We start from the raw sequence: 21,796 nt of genomic DNA, 5'->3' as shown, positions 1-21,796 counted from the left end.
ATGGCATGGGTATTGATCGTTTGTTCTTTGGTATTAGTCTTGGTTGCGTGTCTATGCAAAATTCTCCATGGATCAAGCTCACCTTTCAGGAACTCGTTCTTGAATACTGGTGGATCATTTACACAATGCTCATTTGTTTCAAGCTTAATTGGTTAATAAGCCTTATGTGTTTAATGGTGGTTCTGTGTATTTGGAATATAGGTGGAGCTTTTCACAAGAGAAATGTCTTGCTGGTTATTGCCCACCCAGATGATGAGTCTATGTAAGTTTTAATGAGGTTTTCACTTTTAGATAAATTCAGCGATGGGTGCTACCATGTTAACTGTTGGATACTGATTTAGTTAAACCTTAAACTAGGATCATTACAGTCCAAGTCCCTAGTTTTATTGGTGTCACACTTATTGCTTTTCTTGAATAAGATTTTTAACTTATTACACAAAACATAAATTCTCATTGTGCTTCAATGATTGTCTTTTCTTTTACATTGATGCCTCTTAAAGTCTAAATAGTCCCAGCATTGGAGTACTATTTTTATTTTTGACTTGCTATGTAGTTGTATGATGTTATGTTTTTCAATTAAAAAAATTAAGATTTTTTATTTTATTTTATTTTGTTGTCAAGTTAGTTACTATTCTGCAGTTTTTCATGTTGAAACCTTCTGTAACATTCTTTCAAGTTCTTTTCTCCAACAATTAACTATCTAACTTCAACAGGGCATAATCTATACGTATTGTGCTTGTCAACTCGTAAGATACATTGATCACCATGTGACTTTCATGGCATATCTGACATTGAGATGCATGTACTTGTGTATCAAATTTTTGGGGTTTGCCATGTCTATATAAAATTAAGCAATTAACGCTCAAGCTATTTAAAAATTGTTTTGAAATGATATTATTTCATCTGTCTCATAGTAGGTGCTGTCCCTTTCTTTTCAGACTGTCCTGAAATTGGTGGACATTTTCAAAAATAAAAGTCATAACCATTAACTTCCTGTGTCACTGTAATTTGAAACTACCTTATTTCAAAATGGAGCTCACCATTTTTTAAATGAGTCTAATTCCCCTCCCCCCCAATCCAATGTCATTTTACAAAGATTATTTGTTTCATTTAAACACGTCCCATTGTGAACATTCAACTATAATTTTGAGGATGGAGGGATGGGTTTTTTTTTGTTGGAGAGAGAGAGAGAGAGAGAGAGAGAGTACAAGCTTGTCAATTAGTTTGGTATTTACACACTCAAGGTAATAGAAGGTTGAGTGCTCACCAAATACGTGCTCATTATGATTAGATTATCAGTTTTAAGTGGTAATGAACTTGGTTTTAGTTGGTATTCAAGCATCCTATTGTGTAACTGATGACACAACTTTCTTATTTCTTCCATTTTTATTGTACTGGAGGTCCTTCATAAAAAATGACTTTTGGGGGGGCCTCGATGGTTATCTCCTAACTACAAGAAGTTTATAGTGTACTTTGTGGATCTTGATTTCCAATAGTGTTAGGAATGTTGTATGACTTACTATTTATGCATGGGTGTGGCCCATGATCTTTGCCTCAAATGACACTTCATCTCCTTATAAACATGGTATAGTGGCTTGTAAATTCGAGATCCATTACGTGTTTGCAGCTTATCAATAAAAAAATTGATGCGACCTGCCACATTATACTTAGATTAACGGAGCTAAGTCTATTCGTTGAGGCATTCACTAAGTTTACAACCTTGTCTACTCTATTAGAGCAAGGATGGGAGAGGTAGATAGACTCATCTGGATTCTGTCGAAGAAAATGAAGTTTTCTGTTCACTTATTCAACCAGTCCCTTATCATAAACAATTTTATCTCCTTCTCGTGGAAGAGTATCTAGATGACTAAGGCACCTTTTAAAGTAGCTTTCTTTATATAAACAATCTCCTTGGAAAAGACTCTCTTACCTTGGACAACCTACAGAGATGCCAAATCATCACAGTGGGTTGGTGTTGCATGTGCAAAAAGAGTGGGGAGACTGGACCATTCACTTCTTCAATGTGAGGTGGCCACGACCTTATGGAATGAATTCTTTGCCAGAATGAGAATAGCTTGGGTGATGCCGATAAGGGTAGTTTATTTCCTAGCAAATTGGAGAGGCTTGTGTGGTAACTTGCATATTAAAGCCATATGGAAGATGGTACCCATTTGACTATTGTGGTGTCTTTGGAGGGAGAGGAGCAAGAGAAGCTTTGAAGATCGCGAACGGTAATGGATGAGCTGAGAGTTTTCTGTTTCAACACTTACTCCATTGGTTAATTGTACCATACGTCAATGATCTGAACATTCATGAATTCCTTGTATCCCTGGCCAATTATGCCTAGGTATTGCTCTTTTATATGTCCCGTGTACCTAGTCTATGTTGAGTTCTCATCAATAAAAATCTTAATTATTGATTAAAAAAAAAAATCTGTTCCTTGATGGATGCAAGTTTATCTCCAGTACTTGCCTCTAATTAGTTACTTTTGTTTCCTGGGGTTCTTTTCTAGTTGTGCAAGTTTGTACTAAAATTCCTTGAATCAATAGAGGGTTATATATATAATAATATATATATATATATATATCATATTTTGTTTAATATATAATTCCTGCAGACTGGTGGGGTGGGGCACATGCCTCTTGTTCAATGGTATTCATCCTTCAACATACTCTTTCCTGGTTATTTTTCTTTTGTTGAGTTTCATTTATTTCGTAGGTGACGCAGATGGCAAGGGAAATATCAAAAAAGAAGAGCTCTATCAGGCTTGTGAAATTCTCAAGGTGACCACATAGCAGGCACCAAAAACACACTTTCAAATTCATTTAGAATGCTAAATAAATGCCAGTTCGAGGCAAGAATGCAGCATTAGTATAAAGGTTCTAGAACACAGTCTTCTCGAACATGCATCCAAGCTAATACTGAATTTATTTTGTTGCTGCCAACTTACTTTGGTATTTCTATCATTCATATTAAGGGTTCTACTAAACAGAAAACTTTTGAATTCTTTTCTTCTAATTCTAGTAAGAAGATTTCACATTCTCTCTCAAAAATACTTTTTCAGTTTTCTTAAGGATATTGAAAGATGCAACTTATCATCAAAATAAAAGTGAACGCTGGTAGTTAAAGAATTTAATCTAGGCATTGGCTTGAAATTTCAGGTGCAGGTTCCACTTCAACAAGTGAAGATTATAGACCATCTAGATTTGCAGGTTCTATTCTAATAACATTTTGGAAGAACCTTCATATTTTTTTCTTGTTTGAAACATTTGTTGAGGCTGCACCCTCAATTTGTCACGATGTCATTTTTAGGATGGTTTTGGCAGGGTTTGGAGCCATACTTTGCTGGCTAGCATTATTGAAGAGGAAATTATGAGTTATGGCATTGACTTAGTGAGATCATTGTCCAATCATCGGTCCACTTTATCCTTTGTTCTTCTTATTTATCTAGTGATTTGTTCCTTTCTTCATTTCTTTTGTGATCCATTGGATGTTAGGTTTTATCACAAATAAGTATTTATACTCTCTAAGATCCAATTTTTCATGTGGCCTTTTTCTCATATTATTACATTCGATTAATATGGTGTTTTGGGTCATTGTAATCATCGTGATGTGCATTATGGGGTATGGTAAGTTTTTTTTTTTTTTTTTTGTAAGTAAGAAAAATTTATTAGTCCACGTAATTAGGCATAGCTCAGGTACACATGAAGTATACAAGAGATGAACCTAATTACAAGCTAAGCGCTGTGAAAAAATAAGTGTAAAAATCATTAAAACTAGTTCCATTCACTTATAAAAAAAAGTCATTAAAACTAGTCCCATTCATTACAGTGGTTGAAGCCCAAAGTAACAATGTATGATAGAAAAAGTCCCTAAACCCCTCCCATTGACCGTTCCCTATTGTCAAAGTAGCAACCATTCCTTTCGTTCCAAGTATACCACATTAAGCATGGGGTATGGTAAGTTGAATTCTAATTTTTAGTTTTATTTCAAACTTTTTTCATAACTGCAAGAAAATTTCCAATTGTAGCCTTCTTGAGATCTAACATTTATTACTTTAAACCTATTATTAGAATTTCTTGGTAAGCATTAGCACTTAAAATACATTCTATGCATGTCTCTTTCCTTAACGTTATAATGATGCTTATTTCAGACATAGTTTGGTAAATTATATTGTGGATTGCATTATGTCAACTGCAGTAGGTGCACTAAAGTTTTTCCAACCTTGATTGGTTTTGTTTTATTATTTCCAATCACATTTACTTATTTATCTTGGAATCATTTCAAATTAAGACAATCATTGACATTCACTTGGTTATTCTAAATTTGCACTTTCGCATGCTTTGTTACTGCGGATCATCAATTATTAAAAGGAAATGGAATATATACTGTAAGGATGAGGGCTGACAATTAATCAATGTAATCTGAAATTTTGAATGTGACTACCCAACTTGTCTAAAAACTCATTGAAGTCCATGCAACCAAATCCACTTGGATTCTGTATTATGAGGTATTACAGATTTGTGGAGTCATGCAACCGATCCCAACCACAGATTCTTAATCAATAGCAAAGGTTTTACAATGATTCAATTTCAGTGGCACAATATTTGATGATGAGAATCCTCCAAATTGTGTATCATGACAATTGCATGAGCATGACATAAATTATTATGTACCCAACCTAGATGAATTTACTTTGTTACTTTTATTAGCAATGTACTATTTACAGTACGGCTGAGTTGATGATCATGTTAAAATGACGACAGGAAAATATGTTCTTTTTCTTCATTTATGTTGTATGCAACAAGGTCTTGAATGATACTTCACAAGGAAATATTCAGGCCTGGGAACTTGTACATCATTTTCCTTCAGGTTTATTATTAGATTTTATCATTTGATTTCATTTTCATTCACACTGCCATTTTATTGGCTGACAAATTCACCACAATAGAGTGCAGTTCTTGGGCTTATTACATTCCTGTTTGTAAGAACAAAAAATAAACTCACATAAATAGAAAACAATTCAGAAATGAACATATCAACTTTTTATTTTGTTTAACCTAATTTGACAATTACTATTTTTCTTCAGGCTTCTGGTCCCAGTTATCATAAGTCTTGCATTTTTTTATTGTTGTCCTTAGTTCAGTATTAACATATTACGTAAGTATATCGGTATCGGACCACTTTATATTTGGTTGTCCATTTTACATGCCAAGCAACAATCAGGTACAGTCATGCATTGCTTACTAAATCAGCATCCCAAGAAGAGCTTTCTTGCAATGGCACAACACTCAAGCCAATTGGTTTGGTAATTAGTCTCCCTTTTTTGGCTTATTTCCCCTTTCTTTAATAGAAAGTAAAACAAGACCCTTTTGGTTATGAGATGCATTTATTTGCTTTCTTGAATGTACTACCTTGCTTATGATGTGACATTCTGAGGCTGATGCAATTTTCATCAAACATATTTCAAGTTAAATGTTCCAACAATCATGTCTCTTTCTGTCAAATGATACAAGTTTCGCAAACTTTTTGTAGCATTTTCCAGTTATACATATGTGAACACGCTCAGAAAGATTGAGTGCATGTGAATTAACGATACTGAAGAAATTATGGGTTCTGAGGTTTGTCTTGAATACTTGAATTAAAGTTAATATTCTGTATTCCTCCATGGACATATTGCTAGCTTGATTCATGGGTTTTGAATGTTCATGTGGACTATTGAATAGAAAATTCAGTTAGGACTGAAGACCACAGTGCCGGCAACTGATTACAACTGCAAGATCCGATCCTTTTTTAAATTCACTTGCACAAACAAAAAGAAAAACAAGAATTGCACAAATAAATGTACTTGGTTGAATTTCCTTGAAATTGCCTGTATCTGTGGATCACTAATGGCATTCGTGTTGGCATGCATGTTTGGAACCCTAATAAAAAGGTGATACCTTCAAAGTCCCATTAGGCAATTGATAAAGGTCAAGAAAAAAGTGAATTAATTTAGACTTAGGAGAAAGGGAGTGTCGAGTAAGCATGCTTAAGAATCTAAGATTTTACCTTTTAGGTCTTGTTTGGATTTAAAAATACTCTCAACTCATCTAATCTAATCATTACAACTTTCTCAAACCTTCAAATAAAATATAATAAATAATTCAACGTTTTCAAATTTTAAAACAAAAATTATATTTTAACAATATTTTATTTAACTTTCATCTAATTTCAACTCAACTCACTATCTCAACCTCTCCTAAATAAGCTGACCAAAATTCCAAACTTCAATGAGAGAAACTCTTTCATATCTTCTACATCCTTCCCCAATACAGCAAACTCCACCTGCCTCCTCCCCTCCCTCCTTGAAATAACTCTGAACTTCATCAAGAAAAGAGCCACTCTTTCCCCCTTTCACTTCCACTCACTCCTACCCTCATCTCCTTCCACTTTCAATGGGAAGAAAATCATATTAACCCTTACAATAACATGATTTTTTAAAAGGAAAAAAATGTCATTGTTTTGTCCTTTCTTTTTCGGTTCTGTTACCAAAAAAGTAGAATAACTTTAAAGCACTTCATAGTGGTTTTTAGCATGGCACTTCATTGTTACTAAACAGCTAAATTGCTTTTTTCTATCCGTTTTCTTTTTCCCAAAACTTTATAAAAAAAAGGCTCCATTTGCCTAGAGCAATCCCAATCAAGAATTAAGAACCTGTTTGGGATTGCGTTAAGTGGCTTAAAAAGTACTTAAATAATCTTAAAATCATTTTAATAATAAACTTAGATTGTTTAGTTGACACAAATTTAAGTATTTTTTAATATCAAAAGAGCTAAAAAGTATATTTTAGGAAACACATCAACTTGATGCTTTTTCTCAAATGTACTTTTCTAAATATTGCATAATGTAGTTACAATTTTTGAAAAATGTTAATGGATGAAAATATCTATACAACTTTTATACAATTACAAACTTGTCCCTAACTTATGCATAATTGTATTGCCATTTCACTTATGCATCATTGAAGGGATTTCTTTTTATTATATTTACTGAAAATCCTATTAGATTATTTTCGTTATTTTTTATTATAAAATTTAATTTCTATCAAGATTATGGTCACGATCTTTAGAAAATCAAGTTTGAAAGTGCTTTCTATCAAAAATGATTTTATGTCATTTTTATCTTAAAAAACACTTTTTAAATTTGTTTTCAAACAAATTTAACATGTTTAAAAGTGCTTTATATATATGATTTCGAATCTATAAATAACGTTTTAATAGTAGTCTTTATTACTTAACCTCTACAACTATAAGCCTTAGTTAAAAGTCAAATTATCTATTGAAATCTCAAACATGTACTAAGAGAATGTAGACAAAGCCAACCGCACTACACAAGTTGACAACTCGAAACATGAATGCCATATCTGTTTTGAAACATGTAGATTTAGTTTTTAATATGGAATTTAACTACTAGCATTCGATTATCTTAGGGTTAGAAGGAGAAAATTCTTCGTGAACTTTAAATAAGGCTAATAAATATTTCGAGAGTCCAAATATCTAACACAAAATATATTTCATTAGGGGATATGGTCTCAAAGACTAAACTCACAAGAGGACAAGTATGTGTTGGAAAATCAGAAAGATATAGAAGTAATTATCAAAATTGTATAGTTACCAAAATTGTATAGCAGTAATTACCAAGATTGTATATCTGTAAATTAGGCAGTAATGAGTTAATGATTATAAATTAGGAATGTATCTTTATTAAGTAACTAATAAGTTATTCTTTTTCCTAGTTTAGATTTATTGTAATTACTATAAGTAGGAATCGTGTAAGTCAGAAAAAATAAGGAAATTATTCTCAAAGTATTCTCTGTGAAATTCCCAATGTACCCCTGTAAAACCACGAAATTGTCTACCAATTTCCTTGAACAAATAGGTTAGATCTCAATTAACAAGATTATGAAACGAATCAAATACTTTAAAATAAATAATCAAATTTGCAAGACACAACGATTGGTTACGAAGGGAAACCCTTTAAAGAACTCTTTAAAGGTAAAACCCTACGGGGCAGCCAAATCCAGGAAAGTCAATCTTATTATTTGAAGAACAATTACAAGCAATAATCAATTACAAAACCTTTGCAATTCGACTCTCTTACTTGCCTAGACAAACGACCCGTTTGTCTTCTACCGCAGTAGCAGCCAGAACCTCTGGCGATCTTCAAATGTTGACTTCCCTTCTGGAACTCCAGAGGCTGAAATTCAATCGATGTTCCTTCACACTCAAAACATGATCACACTCAAGAAGATATGAAAAACCCCATGAAAATTCTCAAGTGAATTTTCTCTCATGAACACTCAGAATCTTCTCTGTAAAATTCGTGGCTTGAAGTCCTTGAAGAGATACAAAACCGAATCCCTTTAAATAGAAGGTTTGAAAAGAGTTGTAGTTGCAGTAGGACTCTGCTGACGGTTAGCAACAGACGCGAAAATGCGTTCCGACGGACTGCTAACATTTCGCGATAATATCTTCTGTTTTTGACTTAAACTCTGTTCAGCTTTCTTCTTGATAAATACCAAACTTCCAGAACTCGATTTTAACCTCAAAGACTTATCTAAACAACACCTAAGACTTCTAGATAGACTCAATATTGTTTAGATACAAATCAATACTTATTTTACATTCATCCAAATTTAATCAAATAATGATAAGATGAACCTTATCATTCATCCAAATTTAATCAAATAATGATAAGATAAACCTTATCATTTAGTCATCTAATCCTAGCCAATTTTTGCCTTTACACTCTGGTTGGTATTAGAGCAGGCAATTGCTTGCTACCTCCATTCCAGTTTTTTGTCTCGATTGTAGCACCATGTCTGATGTTTCAATTGAATTCGCTACTGTCCCGCCATTCTCCTCTACTACTAACCCGTCAAAAGGTAATGGAACCAACTCCGAGTCTCACTCTGTTCAAATTACCACTATCTGCTTGAATGGTGATAATTTATTGCGATGGTTTCAATCAGTTCGCTTGTACATTCAGGGCGAGGGAAGATGGGCTATTTGACTGGTGAAAAAACAGCCCCTGCAGTAGATGATCCTGCCTATGCAACTTGGGATGCTGAAAATTCCATGGTCATGACATGGCTGGTGAATTCCATAGAAGGGGATATTAGCTCTAACTATATGTGCTATCTAACAACACAAGAGCTTTGGGAGAATGTGAACCAGATGTATTCAGATTTGGGTGATTAATCTCAAATTTTTTAGTTGACACTCAAACTTGGTAAGATGCGTCAAAGCGAGGATAGTGTCACTAAGTATTTCAACTCTTTGAAATGGGTGTGGCAAGATCTCGATCTATTCAATACCTATGAATGGAAATCTGTAGAAGATAGCCTTCATCACAAGAAAATTGTGGAGGACAATTGGATTTTTAAATTTATTGCTAGCCTTAACATTGAATTTGATGAAGTAAGGGGGAGAATTATTGGAAGACAGCCCCTTCCTTCAATTAGTGACGTTTTTTCAGAGGTAAGGAGAGAGGAGAGTCAAATGAATGTGATGCTAGGCAAGAAAGGACCAGGCATTGCGGTTGAAAGCTCCGGCTTAGTGGTTGCTGATGCAAATTCCAGCAAATCCATCACTTACTAGCGAAGGAATGATTACAAACCACAAGTTTGGTGTGATTATTACAACAAACCATGCCACACCCGAGAGAGTTGTTGGAAAATTCATGACAAACTAGCAAATTGGAAGAGCAGCAAGCCTGGTGACAGATTTGGCCGAGCCTTCCCTACTGCCAATGAAGTCGAGGTCAGCCCCTTTATAAAGAGCAGATGGAGCATCTTCTTACACTGCTAAAGTCCAATTCATCATCTGGTATTCCTAGTGTTTCTTTGGCTCAGACAGGTAATAAACCTAATGCTTTATCTTGTTGTCTAAATTCATCCACTCCTTGGATCATCGATTCAGGAGCCTCTGACCATATGACTAGTTCTTCCCATTTATATAAATCTTATTCACTATGTTCTAGAAATGGAAAAGTTAGAATTACAAACTGTAGTTTTTCACCTATTGCAGGTGAAGGCTTAGTAAAAATCTCTGAAAGAACAGATCTTCAATCTGTTCTTCATGTTCCTAAACTTGTCTGCAATCTTTTATCTGTCAGCAAATTATCCAAAGATTCTAATTATTGTGTTACCTTCTTTGAATCTCATTGTACCTTTCAGGACTAGAGCTCGGGGAGGACGATTGGCAGTGCTAAGATGATAAATGGTCTCTACTACTTTGATGATAATCATCTAATAATAAAAAAGCTCAAGGTTTTAGAAGTATCAATTCTATCTCTGTTCGTACAAATAATGGTTTGGCATTGCAGATTAGGCCATTCTAGTTTTTCCTACCTAAAACATATGTTTCCATCATTGTTTTAAAATTTAGACTCTATATCTTTTCAATGTGAAAGTTGTTTTCTGTCCAAAAGTTATCGTGCAACTTAGCTTCCTAAACCTTATTATGCATCAAAACCATTCTATTTATTTCATAGTGATGTGTGGAGACCTTTAAAGGTTACTACCATGTTAGGAAAAAAGTGGTTTGTGACATTTATAGATGACTATACTCGTCTTTGCTAGATTTATCTAATGCATGAGAAGTCTAAAGTTGCAACATTATTCAAAGATTTTTACAACATGATTGAAAATTAGTTTAAAAAAAAATTAGTATCCTTCGATTTGATAACAGAACAGAGTACTTTAATAAAGTTTTGAAAACTTTTTTACAAACAAAAGGTATTTCTCATTAATCTTCATGTTGTGATACCCCTCAACAAAATGGAATAGCCGAAAGAAAAAATAAACATTTGCTTGAAGTAGCCCGTGCTATGATGTTTTATATGAATATTCCAAAATATTTATGGGGAGATGTTATTTTGACTGCATCCTATTTGATCAACCGGATGCCTACACGTGTTCTAAAGTATATGACTCCATTAGAGTGCTTAAAAAAAGGAATTTCCAGAATCTAGAATTAATTCAGAATTACCTTTAAAAATTTTTGGTTGCATAATTTTTGTTCACATACCAAATAAATCTCGGTCTAAATTAGATCCAAGAGCTTAAAAATGTGTCTTTTTAGGATATGCTTCTAAACAAAAAGCTTCTAACCAAAAAGGGTATAAATGTTTTAACCCTCAAACAAAAAAATTCCATATTACTATGGATGTCTCTTTTTTGGAAAATACTCTTTTCTTTACCAAATATCTTCTTCAAGGGGAGAAAATAGGTGAAGAAGATAATTTTTGAGAAAAATCTGCACCTTTACCCAATATAATTGTTGACTTTCCTTCTCAAAACACTGAATTGTCTCCACAAATCATTAAGCTTTTTCCAGAAAAAGAAGTTGATATTGGCATAATCTGTTTTTTACCAACAAAGAAGGAAATACTACAAAAGGATAATTTTAATCCGAATTTTGAGCTTTTGGTTTATACTAGAAAGAGGATCCCTGAAAGAAATACAGATCTTCCTATCATCCCAATGCAGAATCAATCATAATCCCTGAACAATGGCTCTTTGAATATTTTAGGTAACCCTTCTCTTATTCCTGTTTTATCTAATTCTATTCCTATTTTATCTTCTACTCCCATTTCGAATTCAGACCCTGTAGTATCTCCAAAAGGTAAAATCTTAGATCTTGATATTCCAATTGCCATAAGAAAAGGAACCCGAACATGCACTAAATATCCTGTTGCCAAATATATCTCCTACCAAAAACTCTCCAATAATCATAGAGCATTTACTTCAAATATTTCTCAACTTGTTGTGCTAAGAAATATCCAGGAAGTACTAGATGATCCAAATTAGAAAGTAGCGGTACTTGAGGAGATGAACGCTCCTAGGAAGAATGGCACGTGGGAGATAGTTGGCTTTCCGAGAGACAAGAAGATTGTAAGGTATAAATGGGTTTTTACAGTGAAAACAGTGAAATGCAAGGTTGATGGCAGTATAAAGAGGTATAAGGCAAGAATTGTTGCTAAAGGTTTTACACAAACCTACGGAATCGATTACCAAGAGACATTCGCCCCCGTAGCCAAAATAAATTCAATTCAAGTATTATTGTCTCCCACTGTGAATTCCAATTGGCTTTTACACCATTTGGATGTAAAGAATGCATTTCTTAATGGAGACTTAGACGAAGAAGTTTTTATAAGTCTTCCACCAGGGTTCGAAGAAAGACTTGGTATAGATAAAATTTGCAGATTAAGAAAGGCATTATAGGGCTTAAAACCGTCCCCGACGGCTTGGTTTGAACATTTTGGCAAAGTAGTAAAAAGTCATGGATGTTGTCAAAATCAAGCAGATCATACCATGTTTTATAAACACTCAAGAGAAGGTAAAATTTCTATTTTGATTGTTTATGTGGATGATATTATCCTGACAGGTGATGATAGTGCCGAACTGAAAAGACTAAAAGAAAGGCTTGCTGATGAATTTGAGATCAAAGATTTGGCTGCGTTGAAGTATTTCCTTGGAATGGAGTTTGCTAGGTCTAAGGACGGTATATTTTTCAATCAACGCAAGTATGTACTAGACTTGCTTTGAGAAACGGGTATGCTTGGTTGTAAAATAGCTGAAACACCACTAGAACCAAACACAAAATTACAACCTGCTAAGACCGAAAATGTAGTGAAAAAGGAACAATATCAACGACTTGTTGGAAGGTTAATTTATTTGTCTCATACACGACCGAATATAGCATTTTCAATAAGTATGATTAATCAGTTCATGCATTCGCCTGGACCGGAACATTTTGAAGCAGTTTACAGAATTCTAAGATATTTGAAGGGGACTCGTGGAAAAGGTCTACCTTTGAAAAAACATGAACATCTACAAATTGAAGCCTACACCGATGTAGACTGTGCTTGGAGTATAATAGATAGGAGATCAACATCTGGATATTGTTCCTTTGTTGGAGGAAACCTGGTTACTTGGCGAAGTAAAAAACAAAATGTGCTTGCTAGAAGTAGTGCATAGGCTAAATTTAGAGATGTGGCTTATGGTATTTGTGAAGTTATGTGTATTAAAAAGACTGTTAGTAGAGTTGAAGGATTCATATTTACTGCCAATGAAGTTATACTGCAATAACAAGGCAGCAATTTCAATCGCCCACAACCCAGTTCTTCATGACAGAACAAAGCATGTAGAAGTGGATAAACACTTCATGAAGGAAAAATTTGACAGTGGGTTGATTTGTACGCCATACATCTCAACTGCTGAACAGATTGCTGATGTATTAACTAAGAGACTGCACAAGAAGCAATTTGACGTTTTAATGGGCAAGCTAACTATGAAAGATATCTTCAAGCCAGCTTGAGGGGGAGTGTTGGAAAATCAGAAAGATATAGAAGTAATTACCAAAATTGTATAGTTATCAAAATTATATAATAGTAATTATCAAGATCGTATAGCTGTAAATTAGGCAGTAATTAGTCAATGATTATAAATTAGGAATGTATCTTTATTAAGTAACCAATGAGTTATTCTTTTTCCTAGTTTAGATTTATTGAAATTCTTTTAAGTAGGAATCATGTAAGTTAGAAAAAATAAGAAAATTATTCCCAAAATATTCTCTGGTTGGTAAAATATCAACATCAACAACTCGTGCTTACAAAATTTAAATGTGATCAAGGATGACTAAATTTAATGTGACTAAGAAAACTGTTCTTTATCCTAAATTTTATCTTTCCTCGGCAGACTTGCTATGTGGTATATGTTAAGTGGAGGAGAGATGTTTTAGCCATAAAGAGATCCCATAAAAGTAAATCTATAAACTAATGTTGTTTGATGTGGTATATTAAATTATAAAACTATTTTTATAGTAAAGTAGATCTAACGTATCATATGAAGTCATGTCAGTTTGTGAGTTTACTTTTTTAAGGTCTCTTTGTGGCTGTAGCTCATCTTTATAGTTGGAGATGACAAATTCTAATATGACAAACAAAATTTCTATATTTACATGGTCTTTTGTTAGGCTTGTTCGACTGCTAGGAAGCCTTGTTAAACAAAGCTTTTATGCCACTGAAATTAATGTGGAGCTCTTGACAAGAGGGGTGTCTTGCTGCATTTGTCCCATAATGGCTTAACACCAATGGCTGAGCCCAAGATTGAAGGAGTGTGACATTTAAAACCAAATAGTCTTAACTGTAAAATGTGACAAAAGCCGAAAAAAAAAATGATATTAATTTGGAAGTTCATAGTAATATACTTCACTCGGATACTCACATTTCACAGCTAAACATGTGATTGAACTAGGTAAGCTATTAATTGATATAGATAAGTTGATGCCTAAACCATTTAAGATGCATCATAAGACATAAGACATGGAGAAAAAATGAAACTGTTTCAGGTTTTTAACATAAGAAATGCTGTAAGTTTTTATCCAGCCACCATTTCTTTCTCCTCTGCTTTCATTGGAAAGCCCTATAAAAATGGTCACCAGAATAACTAATACATCGGTTCCCTTTGGTTAGAGAACACACTCAAATACTTTCTCTTACTGCACTACCTAACCTCACACTCTACAGTTCAACCATTCAATTATATCCTCCAAAATAGCCTCTCGTTCCAGTTCGAAAAGGAGATCATGTAACAATCCTTCATACAATTTAATGGTTTTATCAGTTGAGGAGGCTTCTTCATACAGTTGTTGAGAAGCTTTTGGGTCAGTTACACTGTCAGCAGTGCCATGGAGAACAAAAAAGGGAACTCTCAGTTTGCTCAGATTCCTCTGCAAGTAGGATGTGATTTGGAGAATCTCATAACCAGTCCTTACCCTGATGGATCCGGTATACACTAGTGGATCTGAATACTTGGCTATTAGTGCCTCTGGATCGCGAGAAACCAGTGTGCCCTTCTTATTTGCAGCACTAAATTGGTATTTTGGGAACAAAAATGAGACAATTGGGGCAAGTACCTGCCAGCCATGCAGAAACAAAATGACACTGGATGATTCTACAAACCAATTTGTATGCCATGGTTTCTATTTATTATGATTCTATGAACTAATTTGTATGTAGAAACAAGATGACACTAAATCTAAGTTTCTAAACTTGGGAGCATTTGAAAATTAGATGAAACAGATATCATAGTAAAAGGATATACTCACCACAAAAATGGGATGGGATGGCTGAACTCCAATGGCAGGTGATGTCAACACTGCACCAGATACACTGGCTTCTACCTTTGGATCGAGCATTGCCTAGGATTATTCACAAAAAAGCAATGAAAACCTTGCATAAATTCCAGGTTTATTAGGTCAGCAAAGGGGATTACAAATTCATCATCAGCATGTGTTGCTGATATGCAGATTGGAAGCATCACATCCTTGATAGAAACTTTACCTTCAGGATAATTGCTGCACCTGTGGAGTGTCCAAAGCAAAAACATGGAAGCCCGGGATTCTCAGCTAAAATCTTCTCGAGAAACAACTTCTGTACAGAAACACATAGTTACATATGCAAAAAAGCTAAACTTATCAGTCTTTGTTTTATTGGGCCTGCTCCTTTACCAATGTGCTATAAAGAATCAATAACCAAAAATTTATGCTGATTATTTTGACACTATTCTCATCAGCCCCTCGTAAACGAACCTCAAAACATACCATATCTGCAACAGCATCATCAAGAGAATGAACATATGCATGCAGCCCGTCGCTTCCACCATGACCTAGGAGAAAAGGAAAGAGAAAGACAGATGAGAACAAATGTACTACAAAAAAAAAAAAAAAAAATTAGCAATTGCGGAACTGGAAAAAGCCACCAAGTAGAATGGACAAAGTCAAAGTGAACCATGTCCCCAGGCCCCCAATCCTATTGTTGTATTTTAGATCCATTCCTGCTGGAAGCTCAATCAGGCGTGTGGTGTAATTTGCAAAGCCATTACAGAGCCAAGATATAATTATTGTAGAAAAGCCATGGAACAGAAGTGATATTAAGGTTCGACACAAGAAGATAGCATAGCGTATTTTAAGCTTTAAAAATTTAACAGTACCAAAGAAAATTACAAACACAGAAAGGGGGAAAACTTATTTGCCCATTACAAGGCTACAACAGAGTCGAGTAAAAGAACAAAATAAAATGTAAAGTTTTGAAAAACAGATTCTGAATTCAAATTCAGTTTCCCCAGCTCATATAAAACAGGAAGAAGATTGCTTTGGGTTTTTCATCACTTCCAAAACCTGTACCCTCTTTTTTTTATCAATGTTGGAGATAGCAGGCAGACACATACATGCAAATGATAAGCTTACTTATTAAAAGAAGTTTTCACCTGTTACTTATCCACACCAATGAGCAACCCAATCGGAGTACTCAATCCCTGCAACATCCAATTATAGATGCATTGTTGAATAATGGGGATCTCTAGACTGTGAAACATCGATTAAGGGGGGAAAAAAATTTATTGGAGGGTTATCTTATGGGAGTAAAAAATAAATCAAAAGTTGTATGCAAACTCAAAGAGAGAAAAATGATCACCATTAATCTACTCTAGATACTGAAAGATGAAGAATTAAACCAGGAACATGTCTTTAATATAAACTGAGGGGAGGGATACTAATGTACACTTTTTTGGATGCTTCTGTTGGAATTCTGGGCTTACTTCTGGCTTCCTCGAGGGGTTTTGAGGGTAAGGAACTTGATCGTGTTTAATCGAGCATTACTAGGTAGATCATTGTGGCGTTATGCAATGGACATGGAGATAGTGACAATTCATGGTGGAAATTAAGTATGAAGTATGTGCGGTAGGTGGTGTTTAAATACAATCAATGGGCCATAAGGAGTAGGGGAATGGAGAAAAATTCACCTTGGTTGGGAGGAATTCTCCAGGTCCTCAGATATGTGGTGAGAGATGGAACCAAGATCATATTCTACATGATGTGTGGTGTGGTTATTGAACACTGAAAGAAGTCTACCCCGCCTTGTTTACAAGTATCTTGTTGCAGGGAGGCAAGTGTGGTGGATCTTTATGAGGTTAAAAATAACATTCCAAAGAAAAGTATTGCTTTTACCAGGGTAATGTAGGATTTGAAAGTGACAGTCTCTTCACTTCTCAACCTCCTATACCTATTTAGTGAGAAGAGACCGTGAGGAAAAAATGAAGTGGATTGATTCCAGAAGAATGGTATTTGAAGTTCTTTCTTTTTATCAAATTTTACACCCGATGGGAACCTCCTTTCTCCTGTAAAACTATATGGTGGAATATCTCCCTCAAGAGTGATCACATTCTTTATTTGGACGGTTGCACAAGATAAGATCTTAACAATGGAAGATTTGAGAATAAAAAAAAAGACAATGATGATAGTGGTGTTGTATCTGCAAGGAGAGCAGAGAACATATCAACCACTTGTTGCTCCATTGTGAATGGGCTAGGGCTTTATGGCTCTCGATTTTTCCACTTTTTGGGATTGATTGGGCGACACCACAAAGGGTGATAGAGTTATTGGTCACATGGGGGATGAAAACCATGAAGTAAATTGAATGTAAAGCTATGGTGGATGGCTCCTTTGTGCTTCATGTGGAGTATATGGTTGAAACGAAATATCCACCATTTTAAAGATAATAAGAAAACATTAATAGAGCTGAATATCTCTATGCTCACATCACTGCATGAGTGGACAACCTCCCACAACCACACTTGCTTCTCTTCTTATTTAGACTTTATGAATTCTTGTTTTCTTCCCTCACCTTAGCTGGGTGTTCTTCTTGGTATACCTCTATACATAGATTGTGCCCCTTGTGCTCTTTTAGTGATAATGCCTTCACCAATATATATAACCTCTATTCTTGCTTAGAAAAAAATTGTTGGAATGTTTCAGAGCCCCTCAACTATATTTCTTGACCAAGTGAAAGAGCACATCATTCAGTCATATCAATGATTAGTTTGATCTGTTTTTTACTTCAAACTTTTTGCTTCTGCAGGACTGTTCATAACTTGCAATATTCACAAAAAGATCACAACTTAAACACACCAGATATCATCAATTTATTGTTCATGGTACTATCATATAAGGAGCACCTAGAGATACTGATCTTGGTCTATCACTTATCAGGAAAAGAAATCTCTTTGTCCACTGAGAAGGTGAAGGGAGTCATTGCCAATCCATAAAAAATTAACAACATAAATTCGAGGTACAATTGAAATAACATTGGAGGGATGATTTATTGAAGCATGCACAAACAGATAATGATGGCTTGATTAGAAGGTTAAACTCAATGGGTGAGCATGTGGAGATGGTTCTTCACTTACCAATCCAATCCATTCCATAAGCCTTGTAGCCATTAGCATTCAGATGCTTTGCAAAAACATTGTACCTGCCACTGTAATTTCCAATAATAGAAAATTCTTGAATAACACATAAAGCAAGCTTTATAGTCAAATGAAAATGACTTCTAAAACAGAGATCATGCACAAATCACAAACCTGTGTTCATTCAGGCCATGCATGATAAGAACCACTCCCCTGCACAAATTAGATAGCGGTTAGGACTTTGATCATATAGGAAAGGTAAAGACCATGCAAGGTGAAATTTCTGTAGAACCTAAGAACCGCTAAAACCAATTGAGAGAAATGCCTTAAAGAGCTTAGCATGAGATTCTATATTGCTAACAAGAAAAAAGCAAAGCTTTATGATATAATAAATCACCAGATTCACCTCTAAAGTGTTGTAAAATATAATAAAACAAGATATAAAAGATACTGGCCATAAACCTGTTACCAGTTCAACCTGGATATATTTCCCAAGAGAAATTATATTTGCCATTCTAAGTTACGCAACCTCATGCACTCCCTTTGAAAAAAAATGGATAATTTTGAGACCCACATGAAAAAACCATTTTTGTAATTGTGGATTCCATTATTTTCAAAGGGAGTGCATGGGGCTTGCATATCGTAAAACTATATATAGCATTACTCATTTCTCAGCAGTTCAATTTGACTGTCAAGTGACTACATGGAACCTTGCACATTCTGCTGCTATCATCCATTGATGACACACATTGGGATACAAAGCCGAGAATAATTTGACATTAAAATTTTGGATCCACTTGTATCCGATGAAATAAAAGTCATTCCTGATTTCTCTGATTACAACTTCTCAATGCATGAGTTTTAGGATTGCACATATAAATAGACTAGTTTGTTAAAGATCAATCTTTCTTTTTATTCGGCTCATTATGATCTTCTTTTTCCTGTCTTCTCCTTTTTATCTTTCTGCTTGGCCCGGACCCAGTAGTCTAGTTAAAGGCCCCAAAACTAAATAGCAATATGATATCATCCGTAACAGAGAAGTTGACAGCAGGAGAATCAAACACAAACCCAAACCTATAAAATACTTCCACAAAGGAAACGGCAAACCAGATTTATAAACTAGAAGCAATAAAGTGATTACTAGAGACATCCCACTTTTTTGGGGCACTAGCTTAAGTTTAGGTAGTGAGGTGATCTCGGATGATCTGTAAATAGTAGTGAAAAAGTGATGAAAAAATAATAATAAAATATTAAATAATAGTGAATAGTGATAAAAAATAGATAGAAAGTAATGATAAAATATTAAATAGTAATTGAGTATCTTACTATCCAAACACATGAAGAGCACCAGAAATCTTGCAAATCAAAGGCAAAAGTGATAGGTTACATTAAATATCAAAACGTGAGGTGATTAATTGTTCAATCCGTCCAGGTGAATAACGATATATACAAGTTCAAATGCATAATTTTTATAAAAACGTGGACTTACCATGACAAGGCGTAAAAATTTACTTTTTTTTTCTACAGGTTTACTCTTTTACAAAAAGACTTGCACAGGAATGGTGCATACGGCCTTGTCCCTCATATTACCCAGTAGAAAACATTGGGGTCGGAGGAGACCCCACCAAAAAGGGGACCGTATGAAAGCCATACATTCCGGGTCGAGGAAGAGTCAAGAAAAATGGCTGAGTAATTGGGTACCAAAAATCTTGGGGCACGGTCCTGGTAAAGGGAATTACAGAGATAACTACTGCAGACCATATTATTCTTTTTGGATATGATAAACATATATGGTTTCCAACAGTAAGTGAAAGCAAAGATATGATCTCAACGAGAATATGCCTTCTCAATACTCGACGCATAGGAAATGCGATCATTTATGCATGAGTTTATCATCAAGACAGCGTGAAGACAAAGCATTCAAGTTGGAAGTTTATATGATACACATATAACTGGAATTTGAAATTTATATGAATTTTATAACGTGTCCTCTAAAACTTCATTCTTAAAAATCGACGATATAAACAAGAAGAACGATAAAATAAACTTCTTATAACAATAAAATATCCACCAAAACAAAGGAAATATTGTTTAATAAGAGAAAAGAACAGAAAAATAAAGGGAATTTCCAAAAAAGAAGATTTTTTGTTCCAAGAATCAGAGAAGTACGTAGATATCAGTTGATCATGTTCTAACAGGGAATGAATGATGCAAAGAACTCGTTTGGCAGTGGCTTGTAATGATACAGAGAAAACATATGCTCCCTTTTTACGTATACCTTTCCAATTTCAAGACACTTTTTGACGAAAAGTTGGAAGGAAGACCAAGCATAAAAAATTCCTACGCAACTGGAAATGAAATTCTGAATAAAACCAGAAGAACCGAAAATCGATCTGAAAGGAAAATTATTAAAAATAAGAAGGAAATAGAGGAAGTATTTACCTAATCGTGGCCGAAACCGGCGTCCATGATTGCGTGAAAATGGTATTGCCTCTCGCCGTATAAAACAGCGAGTACTCCCGCACCGACTTCTTGTCATCACCGCCATCTTGCACCACCCTTCTTATCGCCAGCGCTCTCCTCGCCGCGACTTCCTGCTCCGATAGTCCGCTCTTCCTCCACGACACGATCTTAGCCGGGACCCGCACCACCGGCCCACCGCTACTACCACCAACCCCCTTCCCGAGATGATGCTGGGCCCCGCCGCTTTCCTCACGCTTCTCGTCCCTTCTCCGCCCTCGGAATGGAACCAGGAGGAGCAACACGAACGCGTTGATCAGCATAATCAGGCTCCTCCACACCCGCAGCGAGAAGAGAGCGTTCACGCGGCCGCTCGCGCCGGAAGTCAGCATCACAGACGACGTCGTATGAACAGCGTTGGACATTGAATCCGTTCTCCTCCCTCCCCCCCCCCCCCCCCCCCCCCCCCAAACAACAAAAACCAAAGAACACGTACGCGGGCCTGTATCGGATTAACCTCGCCGATATTCTCCTCTATTTTCTGGCATGCAATGGAGGAGGTTCAGCTGAAAGAACCGGAACAATGTGTAGTCCTTAAAAAGATGATAAACCAAAAGCTTATCTCTATTTTTCTCTCAGCGCTTCCGTTAGACTCGAGTACGTTCCAGATGAATAAAAATGGGATCGAAAGAGGAAGACGATGGGCTTGGAAATGCAGGAATTTTCTTCTCTTCAAAGTCGCGTGGTGGGGTCGAGGTGTTTGGTAGGAACATAGGATTAGGATGTCAGGGCCAACCAATATGTTCAAATTTGGAGTTCCGTTCAAAATTTTCCGAAACCGATGGCTCCGCAAACGACAGGTGTTACACGTTTCTTAGTTAAAATGAAAGTATTTATTAAAAGTAACAAAAAATGAGGTGGCGTCTTGATACTCTTACACGTGTCCTATACGCGGCAACCTGGCGTTTTATAATAATTGGGCGGTCCAAAATATTTGGCCTAGCTGAGCTTCAGCTTTGTAATCTACCAACAGGCATTAATGTG

At 35.3% G+C, this 21,796-nt stretch overlaps 1 protein-coding gene and 1 pseudogene across 2 annotated transcripts; one reads left to right on the top strand and one right to left on the bottom strand.

Annotated features, from left to right (window-relative positions):
* On the top strand, nucleotides 1-9,641 carry LOC122298984 (annotated as a pseudogene).
* Nucleotides 9,642-14,371: 4,730 nt separating this feature from the next.
* LOC122299777 (monoacylglycerol lipase-like) lies at nucleotides 14,372-21,200 on the bottom strand. Of its 2 annotated transcripts, none has more exons than XM_043110212.1 (7): nucleotides 20,735-21,200; nucleotides 18,467-18,505; nucleotides 18,293-18,363; nucleotides 15,639-15,715; nucleotides 15,391-15,480; nucleotides 15,156-15,248; nucleotides 14,372-14,963 (listed from the first exon to the last, which is right to left on the bottom strand). In XM_043110212.1, the coding sequence occupies exons 1-7, from the start codon at nucleotides 21,175-21,177 to the stop codon at nucleotides 14,562-14,564; spliced, it is 1,215 nt and encodes a 404-aa protein (XP_042966146.1). In that variant the 5' UTR covers nucleotides 21,178-21,200; the 3' UTR covers nucleotides 14,372-14,561. The 2 variants fall into 2 exon arrangements, with proteins under 2 accessions (XP_042966146.1, XP_042966147.1); XM_043110213.1 differs by having other exon boundaries at nucleotides 15,651-15,715.
* Between the last annotated feature and the right edge of the window lie 596 nt (nucleotides 21,201-21,796).

The sequence above is a fragment of the Carya illinoinensis genome, chromosome 16 (assembly GCF_018687715.1).
Source record: "Carya illinoinensis cultivar Pawnee chromosome 16, C.illinoinensisPawnee_v1, whole genome shotgun sequence".
NCBI lineage: Eukaryota > Viridiplantae > Streptophyta > Magnoliopsida > Fagales > Juglandaceae > Carya > Carya illinoinensis.
The sequence above is the reverse complement of the archived record's forward strand: the minus strand, read 5'-3'. Positions and strand labels throughout refer to the sequence as shown.